Source organism: Vicugna pacos, chromosome 16, assembly GCF_048564905.1.
Source record: "Vicugna pacos chromosome 16, VicPac4, whole genome shotgun sequence".
Lineage (NCBI taxonomy): Eukaryota > Metazoa > Chordata > Mammalia > Artiodactyla > Camelidae > Vicugna > Vicugna pacos.
Genome location: NC_133002.1, coordinates 60180957 through 60204199, shown reverse-complemented (window position 1 = coordinate 60204199; position 23243 = coordinate 60180957). Strand labels below are relative to the sequence as shown.

General features: G+C 53.7%; 1 protein-coding gene across 11 annotated transcripts in view; it reads left to right on the top strand.

Moving 5' to 3' along the window:
- DNAH17 (dynein axonemal heavy chain 17) overlaps nucleotides 1–23243 on the top strand; it is a 113318-nt gene that overhangs the window by 17520 nt on the left and 72555 nt on the right. For 10 of the 11 annotated variants that reach the window (XM_072939714.1, XM_072939715.1, XM_072939713.1 and 7 more), the window contains exons 12-19: nucleotides 8764–9029; nucleotides 9706–9901; nucleotides 12049–12195; nucleotides 15652–15760; nucleotides 16231–16334; nucleotides 18145–18285; nucleotides 21361–21504; nucleotides 22239–22421. In XM_072939714.1, coding sequence (XP_072795815.1) covers nucleotides 8764–9029; nucleotides 9706–9901; nucleotides 12049–12195; nucleotides 15652–15760; nucleotides 16231–16334; nucleotides 18145–18285; nucleotides 21361–21504; nucleotides 22239–22421 — 1290 coding nt within the window. The remainder of the gene's footprint in view (nucleotides 1–8763; nucleotides 9030–9705; nucleotides 9902–12048; nucleotides 12196–15651; nucleotides 15761–16230; nucleotides 16335–18144; nucleotides 18286–21360; nucleotides 21505–22238; nucleotides 22422–23243) is intronic. The other variant, XM_072939720.1, reaches the window with a different exon arrangement.

The following is a 23243-nucleotide window of genomic DNA, read 5'->3' as shown; positions in this document are numbered from 1 at the left end:
TACCAGCTCAGACAGGTCAAGAAACCCACCCAAGGTCACACAGCTAGCCAGCGAGTAGGGAAACCAGAGCTCCAAACCAGCTGCTCCCAGGAACCTTGCTCCAAACCGCTCGTCCGGACGGGCTCCTGTGTCTGGGGAGGCGGCTGGACTGGCCCCCGGCAGCCCGGGGTGATGGCCGTCCTTCCAAGGGGGGCTAGGGCTGGGCTTCCTGGGACTGAGCTGGGGACCCAGGAAGCCTGCCACCCCTGAGCACAAAGATCTCTAACGCTGATGCCAGGATGTTCCTTTGCCTTTTAGATTCTTTTTAAAAATGCAAATGCTTGGGAATTTGAGGCTCTGCAAGTGTAATGATCTATTAAGTCTTGGATGGAGTTGGTGCTCCAGGCAAAGTACCCATGAATGCAGATTAATACAGTGGCCCCATGCTGTTCCATCTCTGGAACACCCGTCCCTGCCCCACACCTCCTCCTGCAGGTGGCAGCCGGCCCCTCCCTGGGCTCCCCTGACGCCGACCTGCTGGGTTTCTCTTGTTGGCGCTCAGCCCTCTCTGGCATCTGTGGTGTGTGATCTCTGTGTGTTCGTCGTCTTCCCGGCTAGAATATAAACTGGCCGAGGGCAGGCACTCGGTTTGGGTTCACACAGAACGAAGCCCAGCGCATAGAGGTGCCCCGGAGGGCTCCCAGCAGACGGCGCTGGCCCCGCCGCGGGAGCGGAGCTGCTGGCTCCGGGCAGACCTTAGGCGGGACCCAGGGCCACCCAAGGGCACAGGGTCCTGAGCGGTTTCCAGCCAACACTTTCACGTGCAGACCCCAGGTCCTCCCCTGTGCTGGGGTCTTCAGAAAAAAACGAAGCTGGAGCTGACGGACTGGGGTGCCAGGGGGTTAGTCCCTCTCATCTCCTGTCGGGGCAAAACGGGGAGAAGTGCCCCCCCCACCCAGCCCCGCCCTGCCACAGGCAATGTGCCCAGTTGCTCTGTTTTCCAGTGATGAGGAGGGAGCTGGGTTGATGTGTCCAAACCCATGCACCTGTTTCCCCAGTGATCAAGAGACGGGAGGTGGCCCCGAGGAGGGAGGAGCTGGCCTAGTGGGAGCTCCCGGTGGTGCCCGGGGGACTGAAGCCCAACCCCAGGAGCTCAACGCGAGGATTCCCTCACCCACCCCAGGCGTTGTCGTGGGGGCACATCCCCGCTCCTGCTGTGACCTAAATCTGCTCTGGGCTCCAAGAGGAAGTCCTGTTCTAGTACGTAGTTATGTTTGTGCTTTAGTTAAAAAAAAAAATCAGGGAGAAACAGCTCTCATAAACCATCTCCATCTGCTCAGTGCCTAAGAACATTTTCTTCCCACTTGACAACCCTGTGCTCTAATTAGGACAGGCCTTGGGGGGGGTCCCCTCAATTCCCCGCATGCTCCCAGGCTGCCTGGATGCTCTTTCTCGCTGCCAGTAATTCACACGCAGCCGGGAAAGTTCTAGAGCAATTTTCCACATGATCTCCTCCTGGCAGAAAATAAGATTAACCTCCTTCCTGGAAGCCAGAGGCCAAAAAATAAAAATACGTAAGGGAAGGAAGAGAGTCAGGCAGTCGTCAGCCAGTAAGAGGAGTGTGTTTGTCCCGACTGACCCAGGTCAGTTTTTAGAGGTGCAGCCTGGTGACCTAGTGCGTCAGGAGCCCCCTGCAGGCGACGGTGCTCCAAACACTGGCTTCTCGGTGTCTCCCCAGGACTCACTAGCTGCTCCCTCTGGCTTTGGGGGAACCTGAAAGTCTCTCCCCCTTTCTTTGCGGCGTTATTTCACTTTCCCCAAAAGGCTACTTTTAGGCACAGGGGTCAAAATTGTCACACCAGAAACTGGGGCAAATCTCAGACTCAGGCCCAGCCCTTCCTGGCACCAAGGGCTGCAGCCAAGTAGCCCGGAGGAAACGTGACCACGTGGTCTGAGCCCCGATTACTCCTCCGGGAGTCCCCTGCCACAAACACCCCCAAGTTTTCCTTGGCTGGTCCAGTGGGGCGCCCGGACAGGAGACAGGAGGGGAGAGGGGGCCTCCCCACCCCTCCCCACCCCTCCCCCTGGCTCGGGTGTGTGGGTGGGCGACCTCAGGCTGGTCTTGGAGCTTCCCAAACTTGTGCCATGTGTCAGTGTCCACCCCCACCAGCTGTCCCTCCAGGTTGCAGTAAGGGCCCCTCCCTCACCTCTCAGGTGCAGCCCCGGGCCTGCGCCATCCCCCAGCCTTCCCTGCACCCTGGGCACCCACCCCTGTGCAAGGGTCTTTGAAGAAACTCTCCTCTTTATCCCAATTTGAGCCACCTTCCGATTCTGGCCAGGACACTCACTGAAACACTCACATAATTCTATCTTACCCTTTTCTAAGCTTTTCATGTTTATTTGTTTAAAACCGTTTTAAAATTTACCTATATGTACTGTTCATTGCTTCTAAGAACAGTGTAGAGCTTTAGCTTTTTAAACTTACATGGTTAGCAAAGGAATAAAGCCAACCACAAAATAAGAATCAACAGAATGCAGAAATCCAGTCATAAAGGACAGTCAGGTGTGCTCACACATAGACAAGAAATCAGTCATCTAAGTCATAAATAGTTCATTTGTGTCCCTTTTGGGGGGGGTTCCACATATAAGCGGTATCATATGGCGTTGTTCTTTCTCTGTCTGACTTACTTCACTTTGAATGACCATCTCCAGGTCCATCCATGTTGCTGCAAATGGCATTATTTTATTCTTTTTTATGGCTGAGTAGTATTCCATTGTATATATACACCACAACTTTATCCAGTCCTCTGTTGATGGGCATTTGAGCTGTTTCTATGTCCTGGCTGTTGTAAATAGTGCTGCTATGAACACTGGGGTGCATGTGTCTTTTTGAATTATATTTTTCTCTGGATGTATGCCCAGGAGTGGGATTGCTGGTTCATATAGTAAGTCTATTTTTAGTTTTTTAAAGAACCTCCATACTGTCCTCTATAGTGACCACACCAATTTACATTCTCACCAACCCCGTAGGAAGGTTCATTTTTCTCCACACCCTCTCCAGCATTTATTGTTTGTGGACTTTTTAATGATGGCCATTCTTCCTGGTGTGAGGTGATACCTCGTTGTAGTTTTGATCTGCATTTCTCTGACAATTAGTGATGCTGAACACCTTTTCATGTGCTTGTTGGCCGTCTGTCTGTCTTCTTTGGAGAGGTGTCTATTTAGGTCTTCTGCCCACTTTTTGATTGGGGTGATTGTTGTTTTGATATTAAGGTGTATGAGCTGTTCGTATACTTTGGAGATTAGTCCCCTGTTGGTTGTATCGTTTGCAAATATTTTCCCCCACTCTGTAGGTTGTCTTTTCGTTTTGTTGATGGTATCCTTAGCTGTGCAAAAGCTTTTTTTTTTTCTTTTTGGTGGGGGAGGTAATCAGGTTTATTTATTTATTCTTAGAGGAGGCACTGGGGATTGAACCCGGGACCTCAGGCATGCTAAGCATGTGCTCTGCCCATGTGAGCTATACCCTCCCCCCCAAAAGCTTTTAAGTTTAATTAGATCCCGTTTATTTTAGCTGCTAATTCCATTACTCCAGGAGCTGGTTTGAAAATATATATTGCTGTGATTTATGTCCAAGACTGTTCTGCCTATGTTTTCCTCTAGGAGTTTTATAATATTCAGTCTTACCTTTAGGTCTTTAATCCATTTTGAGTTTATTTTGGTATGTTAGAGAATGTTCTAATCTCAGCCTTCTGCAGGCAGCGGTCCAGTTTTCCCAGCACCACTTGCTGAAGGGACTGTCTTTTCTCCATTGTGTGTTCCTGCCTCCTTTGTCGTGCATTAACTGACCATGAGTGCGTGGGTTTATTTCTGGACTTTATCCTGTTCCATTGATCTGTGTCTGTTTTGGTGCCAGTACCACCCTGTTTTGATTACTGCAGCTTTGTAGTATAGTCTGAAGTCAGGGCATGTGATTCCTCCAGCGCCATTCTTTATAAAGATCGTTTTGGTTATTCGGGGTCATTTACGTTTCCCTACCAATTTTAACGTTTTTTTTTTGTTCCAGCTCTGTGAAGAATGTCATTGGTAACTTGATAGAGAGTGCATTGACTGTACTAACTTGGGTAGTATGGCCATGCTAACAATATGGATTCTTCCAATCCAAGAAATGGTATATCTTTCCATTTGTTTATGTCATCTTCAAGTTCTTCCAGCAGTGTCTTGTAGTTTTCAGGGGACAGGTCTTTTGCCTCCTTGGGAGGTTTGTTCCTAGGTATTTTATTCTAAATTTTAGGTGTGATGGTAAATGGTATTGTTTCCTTAATTTCTTTTTCTGCTATTTCATTGTTAGTGTATAGAAATGCCTCTGATTTCTGTATATTAATTTTGTATCCTGCAAATTTACTGAGTTCTAGTAGTTTTCTGGTCGCTTCTTTAGGGTTTTCTATGTATAGTATCATGTCATCTGCGAACAGTGACAGTTTTACTTCTTCGCTTCCAATTCAGATTTCTTTTATTTCTTTTTCTTCTCTGATTGCTATGGCTAAGACTTCCAAAATTATGCTGAATAAAAGTGGCTAACGTGGGCATCCTTGTCTCGGCCCTGATCTTAGAGGGCATGCTTTCAGCTTCTCACCACTAAGATGTTAGCTGCGGGTTTGCCATATATGGCCTTTATTATGTTGAGGTATGTCCCATCTATGCCCACTTTCTGGAGAGTTTTTATCATAAATGGATGTTGAATTTTATCGAAAGGTTTTCTGCATCTATTGGGATGATCATATGGTTTTTATTCTTAAGTTTGTTAATGTGGTGCATCACAGTGATTGATTTGCAGATATTAAAAAATCTGGGATAAACCCCGCTTGTTCATGGTGTATGATCCTTTTAATGCATTGTTGGAGTCGATTTGCTAGTATTTTGTTGAGGATTTTTGCATCTATATTCGTAAGTGATATTAGCCTGTCATTTTCTTTTTTGTGATATCTTTGTCTGGTTTTGATGTCAGCTTTCTTTTGGTTCCCATTTGCATGGAATATCTTTTTCCACCCTCTTACTTTCAGCCTGCATGTGTCTCTAGCTCTGAAGTGGGTCTTTTGTAGACAGCGCATATATGGGTCTTGTTTTTGTATCCATTCAGCTGGTCTATGTCTTTTGGTTGGAGCATTTAATCCAGTTACATTTAAGGTAATTGTCAGTACATATGTTCTTATTGCCATTTTGTTAATTGTCTGGGGTTTGTGAGAAATTCCTTTAACATTTGTTGTAAAGCTGGTTTGGTGGTGCTGAATTCTTTAGCTTTTGTTTATCTGTGAAGGTTTTGATTTCTCCATAAATCTGAACAGAAGCCTTGCTGGACAGAGAATCCTTGGTTGGAAGTTTTCCCCTTTCATCACTTCAAATATATCATGCCATTCTCTCCTGCCCTGTAGAGTTTCTGCTGAAAAAATCAGCTGATAATCTTACAGGAGTTCCCTTGCATTTTACTTGTTGATTTTCTCTTGCTGGTTTTAATATTTTCTCCTTATCCTTAATTTTTGTCAATTTGATCACTACGTGCCTTGGTGTGTTCCTCTTTGGGTTGATCTTGTGTGGAACTCTCCACGCTTCCTGGACTTGGGTGACTGTTTCCTTTCCCAAGTTAGAGAAGTTTTCAGTAATTATGTCTTCAAAAGTTTTCTCAGGTCCTTTTCTTTCTCTCTTCTCTTCCTGGGACTCCTATAATTTTCAGTAGGCACACTTAATGTTGTCCCAGGGTTCTCTTAAACTGTCCTCATTTCCTATCATTCTTTTTTCTGTTCTGCAGCTGTGATTTGCCCTAGTCTGTCTTCTAGCTCACTGATCCGTTCTTCTGCCTCATTTAGTCTGTTCTTGGTTCTTTCTAGTGTGTTGTGCATTTCAGTGATTTTATTCTTTAACTCTGTTTGGATATTGTTTATATTTTCCAATTCTTTGCTAAAAACTTCACTCTGTGCATCTGTACTCCTCTTGAGTTCTCTGAACATCTTCACCATCATGACTTTAAACTCTTTGTTGGATAAATTGCCTAGCTCCTCATCGCTTATTTCTTCTTCTGGGATTTTCATCTTGTGCCTTGGCCTGGGAGATATTCCTCTGCCACCTCATATTATCTATCTTTCTATTTGTATTTTTAGGTAGGTTAGTTACATTTCTCAACCTTGGAGAGGTGGCCCTCTGTGGGAGACAATCTATCCGTCCCAGCAGTGCACGCCTCTCTTGTCGCCCAAGGGCCAGGGTCCAGCCGGTCCCAGTGCAGAGTCTGGCCTGTGTGTGTGGGCTCCTTCCACAGGCTTTGTGATTATTGTTTCCTTATTTCTGGCATCTTCCCCTTGTGGATGAGGCTGGACTAGAGGCTTATGCAGGGTTCCTGGCAGGAGAAGTGCCTGCCCACTGCTGGTCATGGACCAGCTTGAAGCTTGGTCCTGGACCTCTGGTGGGTGGGGCTGTGTCTAGAGGTGTTTGTGGCTCAAGAAGTCTGCTGGTAGGGGGGGGACTGTGTTCCAACCCAGTGTGTTGTTTGGCTTGAGGCTTCCCAGCCGTTAAGTCTACAGGCTATTGGGTGGGGCTGGGTCTTGGTGCCAATGATCCAGTCAAGATGTCAGCCTCCAGGAAAGCTCATGTAGGTGAGCACTCCCGGAATGTCCACCACCAGCTTTGATGTCCCCTGGGTGAGCTGCATCCATCCCCTACTCCCCACGAGATGTTCCAAAACCAGCAGGCAGGTCTGACCCCAGTTCCTGTGAAATCATGGCCTCTGCCCTTGGACCTGGCACGCGTGAGATTCTGTGTGAGCTTCCCAAGAGAATGAAGTCTCTGTCTGCCCCAGTCCTGTGGGGTCCTGGAGTGAAGCCCCACTTGCCTTCAAAACCAGATGTCCTGGGGTCTGCTCCTCGCAGTGCCAGAGCCCCGGGCTGGGGAGCCTGCCGTGGGGCTTAACGCTCTCAGTCCTGTGGGAGCGCCTCTGTGACTTAATTATCCTTCAGCTCATGGGTCACCCACCCGGCAGCGGTCTGGGGCCCAATTACATCATGAGCAGGCCCCTCCTACCATCCCGCTGAGGTTCCCTCTTTATCTTTCCCGTTGAAGATCCATTTTGCCAGGTTCCAGTCTTTTTTTTCAATGGCTGTTCAGCAGTCAGTTGTGGCTTTGCTGTAGTTGCGAGGAGAGGCGAGCTCGTGGCCCTACCACTCCACCATCCTGACTGGAAATCAAAGCAGTCTCTTTGGGAGCCTCTCACAGCCCAGTGAGCATCTCCTCTCCATGAGCATCTCCAGTGAAGCAGAGTCCTACCTGGTTCGTTGCCAGCTGCCTACGTCCTAAACGAACTGCCTTGTCTTGCTGGGGCTCTGAAATAAGCTTTTCGTTTTTTAAACAACTGCCACTGTGTCACGTCCACAGACCATGGCGGGGATGAGCTTGCCACGAGTGCTCTGGCGTGGTTACCACCTTCAGGCATGTGTGGGGTGCCCGCCACCCTGAGTAACCAGGCCAGGGCTCTCCGGCTGCTGGGTCCTGGACACAATGCATGGAAGGGGACCCAGGCTTAGCCCCATGTCATGGCCTATGACCGTGGCAAGCTGTCCCAGTAATTTCCCCAAATCCCCAGGGGCTGAGCTCTCCCAGACAGCGCTGCCTGCTCTCAGCGTCTGTGTGTGTGTGTGTGTTGTCTGAGCCCCGTCCCCGCCACCACCTCCACTCGGCCAGCCCCAGGCCAAACACGTGCCCCTTTGAGCAGGGGTTGAACTGTGTCCTCCAGAGAGATGTGGAGATCCCGCCCCTCCCGGGACCTGTGAATTACTGGTAATACTGTCGCTGCAGACGTAACTGAGATGTAAGTTGACGTCCTACTGCAGGGGCGTGGGCCTTTGATCCAGTATTCCTGGGATCTGTATAAGAGGAAGAGGAGAGGCACACCCAGGGGAAATGGCCTCATGACAACGCAGGCAGAGGGTGGAGGGATGGGTCTACAGGCCAAGGACTGCCGGCAACCCCCAGGGGCTTGGAGAGGGGCCTGGGACAGACCGTCCCCTGGAGCTTTCAGAAGGAGCCCAGCTCCGATCGCCTTGACTGTGGACTTGTGGCCTCCAGGGTACAAGAATAAATTCCCCTTGTTGGAGCCGCCCAGTTCGTGGTGCAGTGTCACAGCGGCCCCAGGACACTTGAACAGACTCCAGCTCGCACCCAGCACTTGGTGAGCTGAGTGGTTTGGAGACCCCACGTGGTGTCAGATCAGCCTCCCTCTCTCCCTGTTGCTCTTTCCCCCGTAGCATTTTCCAGAGCGAAACAACCTTCCTGATGGCGGTTTCTCTTGCCCAGGAAGGCCCTTGAGCATCAGTGCTCTCCCCCTAGGAGGAGTGATTCTTGAGACTAAGACATTGCTCCATCCGGTTTTAGTGTAAGCCCTGGTTATACAAGTGCTGTATCGTGGCTGGTATTTTTTTGGTGTTTTAAATGATAATTCTTAACTGTTTAAATCTTCCTTGCCAAAACCTTGATTTCTTCTGGGTCTGGAATAAATTTCTCCAGACCTTGGACCTAGTTTGTCTTGTAGGTTTATAAGCTAAGTATTTGGGAATTCATGCATCAGCACGATATCAGAGGTGTCCGTTTAACAAGTTGTTACGCAGAGCAAGCTTCTCCATCTCGACGGCTGGTGTCTTCTTGCTCCTGACACTTGGCAGCGCACGTGGCGTCTGCAGCCAGGCGCCTGGGCATGTCGCGGGGAACAGGGCAGGCAGTGATGGCACATATCTCGCGTCTCCCCAGCTGCTGTACATGTGCGGTGGCCTCTTGGAACGGCCACTGATCCTCGCCGAGGTGGTGCCCCGGTACTCGGTCATGCTGGAGCTGTTTGACGCTGAGTTGGACAACACCAAGATCCTGTATGACACCCAGATTGCGGCCTCGGCAGACAGGAACATCCCCCCCATCCATAAAAACATGCCTCCGGTGGCCGGACAGCTCAAGTGGAGCCTGGAGCTGCAGGAGAGGCTGGAGGGCCCCATGAGGGACCTCAAACACATCGAGCACCCGTGAGTCCCAGTGCCGGGCAGGTTCACCTCTGAGGGGGTGGGGCTGTCCCATCTCCAAGGCCACACCTTTCCTTCCTGGAACACCCTCCCAGGAGTCGTCCCATTGGTGCCCGCCGCCTCCTCTGGGCCCCTTCCCAGGGGGTGAGGTCAGGACGAACCCAGCTCACCCTCCCTGAGACGGTCACCCCAGTGCAGATGACCAAAGACGCCCAGAGAACAAGCCCGGGCTACGTCCTCAGCATGGGCCAGAGCAGGGGGTCGGCCACTGTCACTTGCCTTTGCAGAGCCTGGAAAGCGGGGGGAGGAGTCGGAGAGCTCATGGCAGGACCAGGGGGGCTCCAGGTCGCCTGGATCAGAGGCTGTCAGCGTAGGGGCTGGAGGACGGGGCGTCCTGTGTGGTTAGGTCTGGCCCTCTGGTTGGTCCTCACTTGGTGGGCAGGGCTGGGATCAGGGAAGGCGGCAGTGATTAATCAAGTCCTGGCCTTTGGGGGCCAGTCCTGCAAGGGGGATCCTGTGACCTTCTGCTCTGGGTGCTGCCTGTAGAGGGGCCATCGCTCATCGTAGATGCCGTCTCTCAGGCGGGAACAGAGAGCCTGCTGTCGGCTGAGGCAGCCCGAGATCTGGCAGCCATAGTTGGGGTCACGGTGCCTGACTGTCCTCCTGACTCTGATTTCAGGGTCATGTCCAGCGTGGAGGCCAAGCTGATCTACCAGAAATACGATGAGATGATGGAGCTGTTGAGAAGCTACCGAGAGAGGATCTACCAGCAGTGGGTGGCGGGGGTGGACCAGGACTGCCACTTCAACCTGGGGCAGCCCCTGATCCAGCGGGACCCCGTCACTGGCCTCATCCGCGTCAACTTCAGCAAAGCGGTGGGTGCCTTCTGGCTGCTGTCTCGGGCGGGCGGCTGGGCCGGGGGCTGCCCTGGGGACTGACCTGGTGTTCTCCGTGGGGGGCGCCCATGTGGCTCTGAATCCAATCCCCTCTTACCAACAGCAGGGACTTGTAGGGTTGGCATTTATGTCCTGTTTAGCTAAAGCTTTATTATTTATTTTCTTAAGCATGCCCAGGACATATTTAAGATATGAGACAAAATCATAGCAACCTTGAGAATTTTTTTAAAAAAAAGATCTTGCAGGATCTGAACAAACGGGCCCCTGTTCCGGCTGGACAAGCTGGAGGGAAACCCACACCGTCCAGGGCTAAAACCCGGGACTGTGGACCGTGCCCAAGGGCAGAAGCAGGAGCAGCCTGAATTCCTAGGAGCACCTGCCTCACGAGAATGCGTTTGTCCTACTCGGAACTCCGGTGGTGGCACCAGGAAGGCAGGGAACCCAGATGGGACTTTTCCTCTGAAACCTTCTCTGTCGCTAAAATTCATTCTTTCATTCAACAAATATTTACTGGGCACCTACTCTGTGTGTGTGTGAACCAACAGGGGTCTCTGTCCTGAAGCCTCCCTCCTGCAGGGAGGAGGAGAGAGACAGACAGGACAGAGAGGGAAGAGGGCGGGGCTGGAAGGGCAGGGAGAAGGCGTGGAGGGAGCCGTAAAGCGAGGTAAAGCGAGCCAGTAATGATGGTGATGATCAGTACCTCGAAGGAGGGGAAGGGCGGGTAAGGGGGCCACTGAGGGAACCAGAGGACGGGGACAGGTTGCGGTTTTGGATTCAAGCAAAGACTTGCAGGAGGTAAGGGAGCTGACCAGCAGAGATGGGAGGAAGGTCTTTGAGGAGAACAAACAGCTAAAGCGAAGGCTGGGAGGTGTGTGTGTACCTGGCGGGTTGTGGCAGCAGGTGGCCAGTGGGGCCAGGTAGAGTGAGCACAGGGGAGGGGAGGGGAGGATGGAGGAGGGGGAGGACGGGGCATGGAGAGCCTCACGGGCCACAAGAGGGACTTGGATTTTGTTCTGCATGAGATGGCAGCCTTGCAGGGTTTCGAGCTGGGGGAGCCCTGGTCTGATTGGTATGTTTCCAGGGTGTCTCTAGATGCTGTGTGTGAACAGACTTGGGGGGAGGGCAGGGCTGGAAGCCAGGGGGCCACTTAGAGCAATTTCCTGGAATCCAGGTGAGAGCCTGTGAGAGGGTGGCAGCCTGGACCAGAGCAGCAGCAGGGAAGGTGCACAGAGCGACCAGACTTGACCCTGGTGCCAGTGAGGTACTAGGCAGGCTGGGATCTGTTCAGGGACCAGAGGGGGCAGCCTCTCTGTTCGGGAATGGGACAGCTGGAAGCAGGGTGTTGCCAGCAGCTGAGACGGTGGGGGGAGGCAGCAGCCAGGGCTGGACCGCTGCTCTGTTTCAGTCACGTTGAGTTTAACATCTAAACGGAGATGTTGAGTTAGCAGGTAGACGTAGGAGGCAGGGGTCAGGAGAGAGATTTGAGTTGGGGACGAGCTTGCTGGAGTTGTCCACCCATAGGTGGTTCTTAAAGTCGCGATGCTGGGTCAGTCAGCAAGGTGAGCAGAGGAGGGGGCCCCCATCTGCAGGGGACCCCCGTCTGCGACTCTGCAACATGCAAATCTCAGGAGCCTCCGAAGAGAGTGATAATGGGAACCAGGAGGGTCTGGTGTCCTGGATGCAGATAGCAGACCATGTGCCCAGGTGGGGGGGGGAACTGGCTGCTGAGATGAGGCTTGGAAGCGGCCAGTGGATTCAGACTTGAAGGTCACTGGTACCTTAACAAGAGCAGCTTTCGCCGAGCAGCAGGGCAGAAGCTCTGCTGGAAGGGATGCCCAGCTGTCCGTCTCCTGGGCCGTAAAACTCGGGCAGGAGAGGGACAAGGGCAGGTCAGATTCTAGGGCGGAGCCGGGCGAAGCCCTGGAGCCTGGGGGTCACGACGGTGTCACCCACGGCACTGCCTCAGGACCAGTCAGTAGAGCGCAGATGGCCTGACCGCCAGCAGAGCCCGGCCCCCGCCACGCCTCCCCCCAGGCTGTGGAAGCGCCCCGGGGTCGGACCCTTGCTTGTGTGGCCTGCCACTGAGGCCACCCCCCGCCCGCTTCTGTCCTCTTCATTTGCTCTAGTTGGTGGCAGTGCTGAGAGAGGTCAAGTACTTGAACTTCCAGCAACAAAAAGAGATCCCCAGCAGCGCTGAGAATCTGTACTCACAGTATGAAACCTTCCGGAAGTTTGTGGGCAACCTGGAGCTCATTGTCGGCTGGTACGATGAGGTGAGCCGGTGTCCTTTGGTTTCCTTTTGTTTGCCAAGCTGGGTTTCGTTTAGAGCAAATGCAGGAGTCACGTCTCCAAGTGGAATAGACCTGAGGATGTTTTCATGTTTGAAGGTGGCTGGAGCCCCTCCCCGGGGCCTCGCCCTTCCCGCCTTCCTGGGCTCGAGGTCATGTCACTCCCGCTTCAGATCACACCATCCAACCTCCGCCCCCGTTGTCACCTGCCCATCTTTTCTTTTGCCCTTCTTGGCTCCCTCTTAGAAGGACCACGTGATTGCACTGGGCCCACCAGATACCAGGGCCCTTAACTGAATCACGTCTGCAAATTCTCTCTCTCCGGGTCTGGTGACATAGTCCCAGGTCCTGGGGATTAGGACGTGGGCGTCTTTGGGGACCATTATCTAGCTTCCCACAGTCTCTCCTTGGGACCCTGGGGATTTGGACTTGGGGAGCAGAGAAGCCAGAGTGAGCAGAAACACAGGCTGCAGACAGAAGGGAGCAGGAGGGGCGGCAGAGGACGGGAGAGGCGGAGGGGAGGTGCAGGCTCTGCGGGTCCAGCCCCCAGGGCTCCGCTGGACGCACAGATATCTGTGTGCTTTCCTTCCTCCAACCCCAGCTCCTCCAGCAACCCCCACTCCCGCCCGTGACTGCAGGCAGCTTTACTGGGCTTATGTTTCTTGCAGCCACCTTGCCCCCAAATGGAGCAACTGTCTGGGACCTGGGACATTTCCATTTCTGTGTCTTGGGGTTGAGTCTGTCCAGGAGATGCTTACACACTCCCAGACCCCTGGAGTGAAAGCCCCTTTCCTAGAGCCCTGGGGGGCACCCTCCCTCAGCCTGCTTTGTGGGGCCTTGAGCTGAATGTCTGGTCCCATCCAGGACGTGAGGAGGGAGTTCCCTGTCCTGCCCCCCGACCAGCCCCTGCTGAGTGTGCAACTACACCGTGCGCCCCCCTCCCACGAGAGAAAGAAAACGTAGTATTGTGAGTCCAAAGGGTGTTTCTGTTATGCGACACTGGCTGCCAGGACACCTCACGTAGGGGATGGTGGCTGCATTCACCCCAGCCTGGGAATTCCATGCCGAGCGGAGAAGGTTGATGTGTCAGGATGCTCAAGGCCAGGTCTTGGGGAATCTGGAGAGGGCTCCTGTTCTTGCTAGAGGTGACCTCCCCTACGCGAAGGCAAAGTGAAGCGGGACGGGTCGTGCCGGCAGGTGGATTTGTCAGAAGTAGCCCTCGCCCCAGCCCCGCCTCCCGACACAGCCACCAAAGCCTCGACCGCAGTCCCGCTCCTCAGTCTCTTCCCGGATTAGGGCGTGGTGGTAATGGAGCCTAAAATGTGTGCAGTATAAACTAGAGCAAGCGCATTTCCATTACTGTCATTTTTTTAAGATAAAATTTTAATCAACTCACTCCTGGGAGCGCCGAGCCATGAAGCGCCAGGGCCTTAGTGCGTTTCCTTGAATGCGCTTTCTCCAGCGTCTTCAGGCTCTAGGAGCGCGCGTTCGTCCAGCCCCTGGAGCACCTCCCAGCCACGGTGTTTAGGATGAAACGGAGGCTTTACGGATGTAGTAACGTGGGAAATGTTTGTGGGTTACTTTCAGTGCAAAGGATTTTTTTTTATGATAACACAATCAGAAACAAAAAAAAACCAACAGATGCTATTGAGAATAAAACCCCAGATTGATCTTCCACTTCTGAATTTCCAGACAAATCCCAGCTGAGCCCAGGCTGGTGCGGCGTGCTAGCGTCGGCCACGAACACGGTTGTTTTCGCCGGTAAAAGTGTCGGAGTCGGGTGAGGAGCGGGAGAGTGAGCTCGGCACCTGCAGCGACTTGTCACTGGCGCCGGTTCCCTCTCTGGAGAGGCTCTTGGGTCCCTTAGGTGCCCTTCTGATTTCTAGTGTGGTTGCCAACACCCGTGCGCGCCCAAGCGAGGCAGCGTGGGTGTGGTGCTTTAAAGAGCCTTCTAGGCTGTCTGGGGCAAACGCCGGGAAGATGTGGATTTATGGCAAAGGCTGCTGAGAAATTAAATAAACAGGGCATGTTAGGGAGATCTCATCACCACGAGCTTTGTTTACTCTGGTCCATCGCAGAGACATCATAATACTTAGCTATTATCTGGGCCGTTTATGTAATGTTTCATTGTCCAGACTGGTAAGTGGGACCCGTATTTCACGTTGACCTGCTCTGTGATTGCATCGACGCTTCCTTTTACTTCTGTCTGCTCTCCACTGGTAATAGCTTTTAAGCTTTATTTCTCTCTCTGCCCATACTGTGCCTTTTCTAAGAGATCTTTGTCTGAAAAGAAAGACGTGGGTAGGGGTGGGGGGGCACCATTTAAAGTACCAAACTTTGCAGGGGAGGGTGCAGCGTGGTGGTAGAGGACGTGCCTAGCTTGCATGAGGTCCTGGGTTCAAGCCCCAGTACCTCTATTTAGATAAATAGTGAATAAAACTGACACAACATTAAAAACTGACTACACTTCAGTAAAAAAAAATCTATGTACACAAAAAATAGTGAATAAACCTAATTACCTCTCCCCCTCAAAAAGGATTAATTACAAAAATTTTTAAATAAAATCAAGAAAATAAACTACCAAATGTTATGTAGTAAAGAACTATTGTGAAAGGCAAATAGCCTCTAATGTACAGTTTTTTTGGCCTGATCTTTTTTCTTAACTATTTTTTAACTGAAGCACAGTCAGTCACACTGTGTCAGTCTCTGGTGCACAGCGCAGTGCCCCAGGCATGCGTAGACACACAGCAACGTACAATTTCAATTCTATGTACATCTCTCCCTTTATAGAGTAGAAGTGTCCTCGAAAACTTAGGTATAAGTCAGAATGTTGCCAGATAGGGCAGTATTGCACAGCGTAAATGGTGCTTATTATTTAAAGGAAGATTTATGGAAACCGTATGCACCCTCTGTCTTCTTTTTCTGTTCTGTGCGTTGAGCTTTCCAAGCATTAAACGAATCTCTTGGAGCGGGGTAGACGTGCATCACGCCTGCGTGGGACCCGCACGACTCTTCACCCCGACGCCGTCTGGAATAGCTTCTCCCTGCGCAGATCCTGGACCTCCCTTGCTTATGACCAAGGAGGTGTGCTGAGAAATGCCCCAGAAATGTCCCAACTACCCATGTGTGTTTCTCTGGTTTTCCTCTCAGGAGTCTAAGCCAGATTTTGTGAAGTTTGGGATTCTACATGCACTGTTTTTGCGCTAGCGAACTTGCTTCTCTTTTTGCCCCGTAACGTGAGTGATCAGGAGTTAAGTATCGACGTAAATCCTTGGTGATGGGAAGTCACTTTGCAAGCTGGGGTCTCCCGAACGTCGGCGTGCACGTGAACTGCCATCTGTCTGGTCGGTGTCGAGTGCCAAACACCCTCAGCATGAAGACAGTGTTACAGCTGGTTGGATTCGCAACATGGGCCCTGAATCTGTAGCCTTTGTTTTGCAGATAAAGACCACCATGATGGACGTAGAATTTCCACTGATAAAGTCAGAGCTGGAAGCAATCGATGTCAAATTACTGGATGCCGAAACAACACTGTACTGGAATGGAGATGGTACCAAAGCCACATTCTTTTTTTTTTTAATCTTTTTATGAGGGGAGGTAATTAGGTTTACTTATTTCCTTTTGATGGAGGTACTGGGGATTGAACCCATGACCTTGTGCATGCTAAGCATGTGCTCTACCACTGAGCTGTACCCTCCTCCTCAAAGCCACATTTGTTTCCCCTTGGGTTACACCTGGGCGGGGTGGACGTGGATGGAGGGGAGTCCAGCCTGTCTGGCATCTGGAGTTCGTGGATGGAATTAATGGTCCGCCTGCCTGGGGACGGGAGGTCCTGTTCTGGAAGAGGCACAATGTGTGCGACGCCTCAGCCTTGGTTTTGGGAAGCTCCCCAGGATGACTCCTGGCTCAGGCCCCGGGAAGTGGATGTCCTCGCCGAGCACTGCGTCCTAACCATGAGTGTGAAGCCAGCACTTGCTGAATCGTCGATTTTCTAAGATTCCTTTCTGCTTCCATTCTTAGGTGTGTTTGAATATATTCAAGAGATGCGGGAAATTCTACACAACTTGCAGAACAGGATACAGAAGGCAAAGCGAAATGTAGAGGGAGTTTCCCAGGCCATGAAGGTGAGTCGCCTGCAGAGAACAGAGCGGGGCTGGAATGGGGGCCTGGGAGGCGGTCCTGGGGAAGTGGCCCCACGGAGATGCTCACGGAAAGTGCCCAAGGCGGCAGGGTCGGGGGCTGCTTTCTGAGGCTCTGGTTCCCACGGTGATGATGTCAGGGTGGCCCCAAGCCACAAGAGCCCCAGGTCACTCTGTGGAATTCCATTCTGTTTGCTTTTGTTTAGCCTGGAGAGTGTGTGGGCAGGTCCCCTCTGCCAGGTGGGCTCTTAGGAACAAGGCAGGGGAGCCGGTGAAGATTGCTAAGATCAGCAACACCAGAACACGCCCATCCCTCGATGCAGAGCAGCCCAGGTCCTTTCTCTCAAGCCTGATCCAGAAACCTTGGGGTCAGCCCTCACTAGCGCTGCCCCCCGCCACAGTCTGTCCTCTGCGCCAGAATTTGCAGACACCCGCAGTGGGGCCGTGGCTAAGTTGCTCACAAGAACACAGCTCTTCTGTCTTGAGACTCCTGGGGCTCATCAGGGCATGAAATGCTCCTGTGTTACAGTTCACATGCATTTCATTACCACCCGCTTAGATTTAACTCAGTAAATTGTAGGCGAAAGCCACGGCTCACACCATTTTTTTCTGACGCAATTTTTTATTTGAATGGACTATTTCCGCATGTTATTGCCTCAGAAAGGTGACCTCCTTTCAGAGTCCTTGCTTGTCCAAAGATAACTTTTGATCTCACCTGTAGCTCTGTTGTCCAAGTGAAGGACTTTTTGATATGGTCCTTTTCTTCCAATGGTCTAAAAGCATCCCTGGCTTTGCTCAGGCCGCCATGATTAAATGCCGGAGGCTGGGCTGCTCAAACCGCAGATGTGTCTTGTCTCACAGTCCTGGAGGCTGGAGGCTGCAGGCTGGAGACCGAGGTGCCGGCAGGGCTGGTTGCTTCTGAGGCCTCTCCCCTCGGAGTGCAGACGGCCGTCTCCCCCACACCCGCCGCGTCTGCACACAGTCGTCCCTCTGTGTGTGTCTGTGTCCTCATCCCCTCTTCTCATCAGGACGCCAGCCATATGGGAGTAAGGGCCCCCCTCACAACCTCACTTTAACATCATCACCTCTTTAAAGATCCTCCTTTCAAATGCAGTCACATCCTGAGATGTTAGAGGTTAGGACTTCAATGTGTAACATCGGTGGGGCACCGAGGGGGACGCAGCTGAGCCCGCAGCCACCCTGTCTCGTAGCTTCAGTGTGGGGAAGGCCGGCAGCGGCCTGCCTCCCCTTTGCTGCCCCCCCGACTCTGTCCGGAGGTGGGCAGAGCCCTTGATCATCTCCGGGGCTCCAACAGGTCACCAGAATGTATCCAGATGTGACCCCTAGATTCAGAGTGCTTTTAGTTTGAAAATGGCAGCAGCTCCCCAGCCCCCGGGCACCTCCTCCGGTCACTCATACTCTCTTATGCGGCCCTTCCTGTCCTCCTGGACTCTAACCGTCTCCATGTTCGTCTCCGGGTCTGGCCACCAGACGCCCTCGTCCCCAGCTCCCAAGGTTCCCGGATGAAAAACTCAGACGCGCCTTCCCAGGAGGGGGGCTCCTTCCAGGCCTGATTGTGGGGGAGCACCCGGGGGTGTCTCCGTGGTCCCCCGAGGCCCCAGCTGGTGTTGAGTTACATCATCTGAGGCTCGCTGGCCAATGGTTCTCACAGCCCCTCAGCCTCTGCGGGGTCAGCCCGGGACAAGGGTGCTCGCTCCAAAGGGTGTGTCATGCAGGAGCCGAGCCCCAAGCCTTTGCTCCAAACGCTCTCCTCACACTTGCATTATCCTTCCAGGACTGGTCGGCCAACCCGATGTTTGAGAGGAAGGACAACAAGAAAGAGGCCCTGCTTGACTTGGATGGGAGGGTGACCAATCTAACCAAGCGCTACACTGCGGTCAAGGATGCCGGCCTGAAGATCCAGGCCATGGTCGCGGTAAGGAGACACCCAGGGGGACCTTCAAGGGCCCACATGCTTTCAGTAGATGGGGAGAGAGGAGGGAGAGAGACACATTTCTGACAACCTCTACATCCATCCACCCACCTGTCCATCCACCCACCCATTCATCCATCCACCCACCCATTCATCCATCCACCCACCTGTCCATCCACCCGCCCATTCATCCATCCACCCACCTGCCCATCCACCCACCCATTCATCCATCTACCCACCTGTCCATCCACCCACCCGTTCATCCATCCACCCACCTGCCCATCCACCCACCTGCCCATCCACCCACCTGTCCATCCACCCACCCATTCATCCATCCACCCACCTGCCCATCCACCCACCCATTCATCCATCCACCCACCTGCCCATCCACCCACCCATTCATCCATCTACCCACCTGTCCATCCACCCACCCGTTCATCCATCCACCCACCCGTTCATCCATCCACCCACCTGCCCATCCACCCACCTGCCCATCCACCCACCTGTCCATCCACCCACCCATTCATCCATCTACCCACCTGTCCATCCACCCACCCGTTCATCCATCCACCCACCTGCCCATCCACCCACCTGCCCATCCACCCACCTGTCCATCCACCCACCCATTCATCCATCCACCCACCTGCCCATCCACCCACCCATTCATCCATCTACCCACCTGTCCATCCACCCACCCATTCATCCATCCACCCACCTGTCCATCCACCCACCTGTCCATCCACCCACCCATTCATCCATCCACCCACCTGTCCATCCATCCATCTGCCCATCCACCCACCCATTCATCCATCCACCCACCTGCCCATCCACCCACCTGCCCATCCACCCACCTGTCCATCCACCCACCCATTCATCCATCCACCCACCTGTCCATCCACCCACCTGTCCATCCACCCACCCATTCATCCATCCACCCACCTGCCCATCCACCCACCCATTCATCCATCCACCCACCTGCCCATCCACCCACCTGCCCATCCACCCACCTGTCCATCCACCCACCCATTCATCCATCCACCCACCTGCCCATCCACCCACCCATTCATCCATCTACCCACCTGTCCATCCACCCACCCGTTCATCCATCCACCCACCTGCCCATCCACCCACCTGCCCATCCACCCACCTGTCCATCCACCCACCCATTCATCCATCCACCCACCTGCCCATCCACCCACCCATTCATCCATCTACCCACCTGTCCATCCACCCACCCATTCATCCATCCACCCACCTGTCCATCCACCCACCTGTCCATCCACCCACCCATTCATCCATCCACCCACCTGTCCATCCATCCATCTGCCCATCCACCCACCCATTCATCCATCCACCCACCTGCCCATCCACCCACCTGCCCATCCACCCACCTGTCCATCCACCCACCCATTCATCCATCCACCCACCTGTCCATCCACCCACCTGTCCATCCACCCACCCATTCATCCATCCACCCACCTGCCCATCCACCCACCCATTCATCCATCCACCCACCTGCCCATCCACCCACCTGCCCATCCACCCACCTGTCCATCCACCCACCCATTCATCCATCCACCCACCTGCCCATCCACCCACCCATTCATCCATCTACCCACCTGTCCATCCACCCACCCGTTCATCCATCCACCCACCTGCCCATCCACCCACCTGCCCATCCACCCACCTGTCCATCCACCCACCCATTCATCCATCCACCCACCTGCCCATCCACCCACCCATTCATCCATCTACCCACCTGTCCATCCACCCACCCATTCATCCATCCACCCACCTGTCCATCCACCCACCTGTCCATCCACCCACCCATTCATCCATCCACCCACCTGTCCATCCACCCACCTGTCCATCCACCCACCCATTCATCCATCCACCCACCTGCCCATCCACCCACCCATTCATCCATCCACCCACCTGCCCATCCACCCACCTGCCCATCCACCCACCTGTCCATCCACCCACCCATTCATCCATCCACCCACCTGCCCATCCACCCACCCATTCATCCATCTACCCACCTGTCCATCCACCCACCCGTTCATCCATCCACCCACCTGCCCATCCACCCACCTGCCCATCCACCCACCTGTCCATCCACCCACCCATTCATCCATCCACCCACCTGCCCATCCACCCACCCATTCATCCATCTACCCACCTGTCCATCCACCCACCCATTCATCCATCCACCCACCTGTCCATCCACCCACCTGTCCATCCACCCACCCATTCATCCATCCACCCACCTGTCCATCCATCCATCTGCCCATCCACCCACCCATTCATCCATCCACCCACCTGCCCATCCACCCACCTGCCCATCCACCCACCTGTCCATCCACCCACCCATTCATCCATCCACCCACCTGTCCATCCACCCACCTGTCCATCCACCCACCCATTCATCCATCCACCCACCTGCCCATCCACCCACCCATTCATCCATCCACCCACCTGCCCATCCACCCACCTGCCCATCCACCCACCTGTCCATCCACCCACCCATTCATCCATCCACCCACCTGTCCATCCATCCATCTGCCCATCCACCCACCCATCCGTCTGCCCACCCGCCCGCTCCTGCCTGGTCCCGGGCGTACCGCGGAGGGCTGGAGATGTAAGGGTGGAAAGAACAGTCGTCCCCTGCCCTCGGGAAGTGTGGCGTCAGGGCAGGTCCAGACCACAGACAAACACGTAATTCAGAGTTGCCATCGTTGCCATCAGAGGCACCAGTATGGATTGCTAGAGGGAAAACAAGTGGGGGGCAGGGACAGGAGCCAAACCTGAATGGCCACTGGGGGGCTTTGAGCAGAGGTGACGTTTGAGCTGAAACCTGGAAGTTGGAAAGAAGCAGTACCTGGCGTGAGCAGGAGGGGGCAGCCCGTGCAGAGTCGCTGACGTAGGTCAGCCTGGTGCGTTGAAGAAGCTAAAAGCAGACCTCTGTGGATGGAGTGTGTACGGGAGGGCAGGGGTAGCCCAGAGAGTCACCGAATAAATTGATGAAAGCGAGAACGGTGCACCAGTGAAGGGACAGCCAGCCATTGGTTCTGTTTGCAGGAAAACGCCGACCTCTTCAGAGCCGACGTGACAAGCCAGTCCTGGAAAGATTATGTCAGCTACATTGACAGCATGGTCTTAGAGGAATTTGAATGTTTCATTCGCAAGTCTCTAAATTACCTAATGGACAGCATGGTTGTCGATGTAAGTTACAAATGTGGGCTGTTATGCGTGCGCGTACATGGGCGTGAGCAACATAAATAAGAGAGAAGGTTTTTGTTGGACGCGCCTCCACGCCGCCACCTGGCACGTGAGGCTGACAGCCTTACGGGGGGTCCAGGGACAGACAGGGTTCTGATGTGCACGCTTGGTCAGTGGAGCCCCAGGGGGCAGGAGGACTTGTCCTTTCTGAATCTCAGTGAGGGCTGCCCTGCCCGGCTGTGACCGCCCTCCGCCCGCTCCTCTGTGGCTGTGGCCGCCGCACTAGTCCTGAGCCACCGCCACCCTACGTGCTCTGGGTGGTAGCCATTCACTTCGTCCTTACAGTGACCCAGAGGGATGGGCGAAGTTACCTCCTTCGTTCTACGAAACGGCTCTTCTCCTTTCATATACTTGGGGAAACTGGGAGGTCAAGGTTCTTGCCCAAGGCCACATAGCTGGTGAGTGACAGATGAGGACTCTGGACCAAGGAAGCTGGTCCTTCCTCTGCACTCACGCTGCCCTACCCCGCCCTGGATGCCCAGCCTGCATTTGGCCCTCGGGTGGTGCATTTGGCTGCACATTTCTTGCCCAAGGGCCTTCTGGGAAGCATGCCCTCTGCAGTGGTCCCAGCCAGCGAGAGTTGGCCTGGTAACTTGGATGCTGCCAGGGTGAACATCTCCGTGCTGTGAACGCTGCGGCTGAGGGGGAGGCATTGACCCCGTGATGGCCTGTTTCAGGAGAGTGTCGCGCCGCTGTTTGAGGTTCACATGGAGCTAGAGGAGGACGGGCTGGTCTTCAGTCCGTCCCTGGAGGTCAGCGGGGACTATGGCTTCCTGGAGCTGATTGGGAGCCTGGTCACTGACATCTACAACGTGGCCAAGCTCATCCCCCGGCTGGCCAAGGGCAGGATGAGCTACAAGGTCAGTCTATCTGTCCCTACCAGCGAGTGCTCCCCTGGGTCAGGACTGCCTTCCTGACTTGGCACATTTTTCATGATGATGGTTCTGAAGCTTCTGTTATCTCAGGAGCTGGTGGGTAGATGGGGGGGTAGTGGGGTGGATGGGTAGATGGATGAATGGTAGGTGAATGACTTCTCCATCGGCCTGGCTTTCATTCCCCGGCCACCTCCCCACCCCCAACACTCTGCCAAGAGTGTGCCCCTCCTCCACTTCCTGTTATTTCACTCTCTCCCTTAATTTAAGCCCTGTGATTCTCTGAGCCCTCAGGCCCTTTGACAAACGTGCTTTCCACTGGCTCCCACATCTGTTTGCTCCCAATGCGTTAAATACCCACCTGCTACATAAAACGCAGTCAGGTCAGATCGTGGGGATGTGCAGGTGTAAGAAGCTCAGCCCCAGTGAAGGGCGGTCCCAGGAGGTGTGTGTGTGAGAGCACAGTCTGTGTGACAGTCAAACAAAAACGACCACCAGATGGGGGAGTCCTTCAGTGGACTCCGGCCCACCCAGGCAAAGGCATCTGGACGAGGCACACCAGAGCGCAGGACGGCTGGACACCCGTGACGTGTTACCAGTGTTTGTCTCGTACAGCAGTGTTTGGAATACGATCCCATTCATACAAACAAACGAAAGCCTGTCTGCCCGTGGACACACTCCGAACCGTTGAGAGTGCTTGCTTCTGGGAACAGGATGGGAGTTAAGGATGGAGGGGGCCAGGGGCTGCAAAGGGGCTTTTTACTTCATATGTGTTTACGTTGTTTGAACTTCTCGATGATGGGCGTGTAT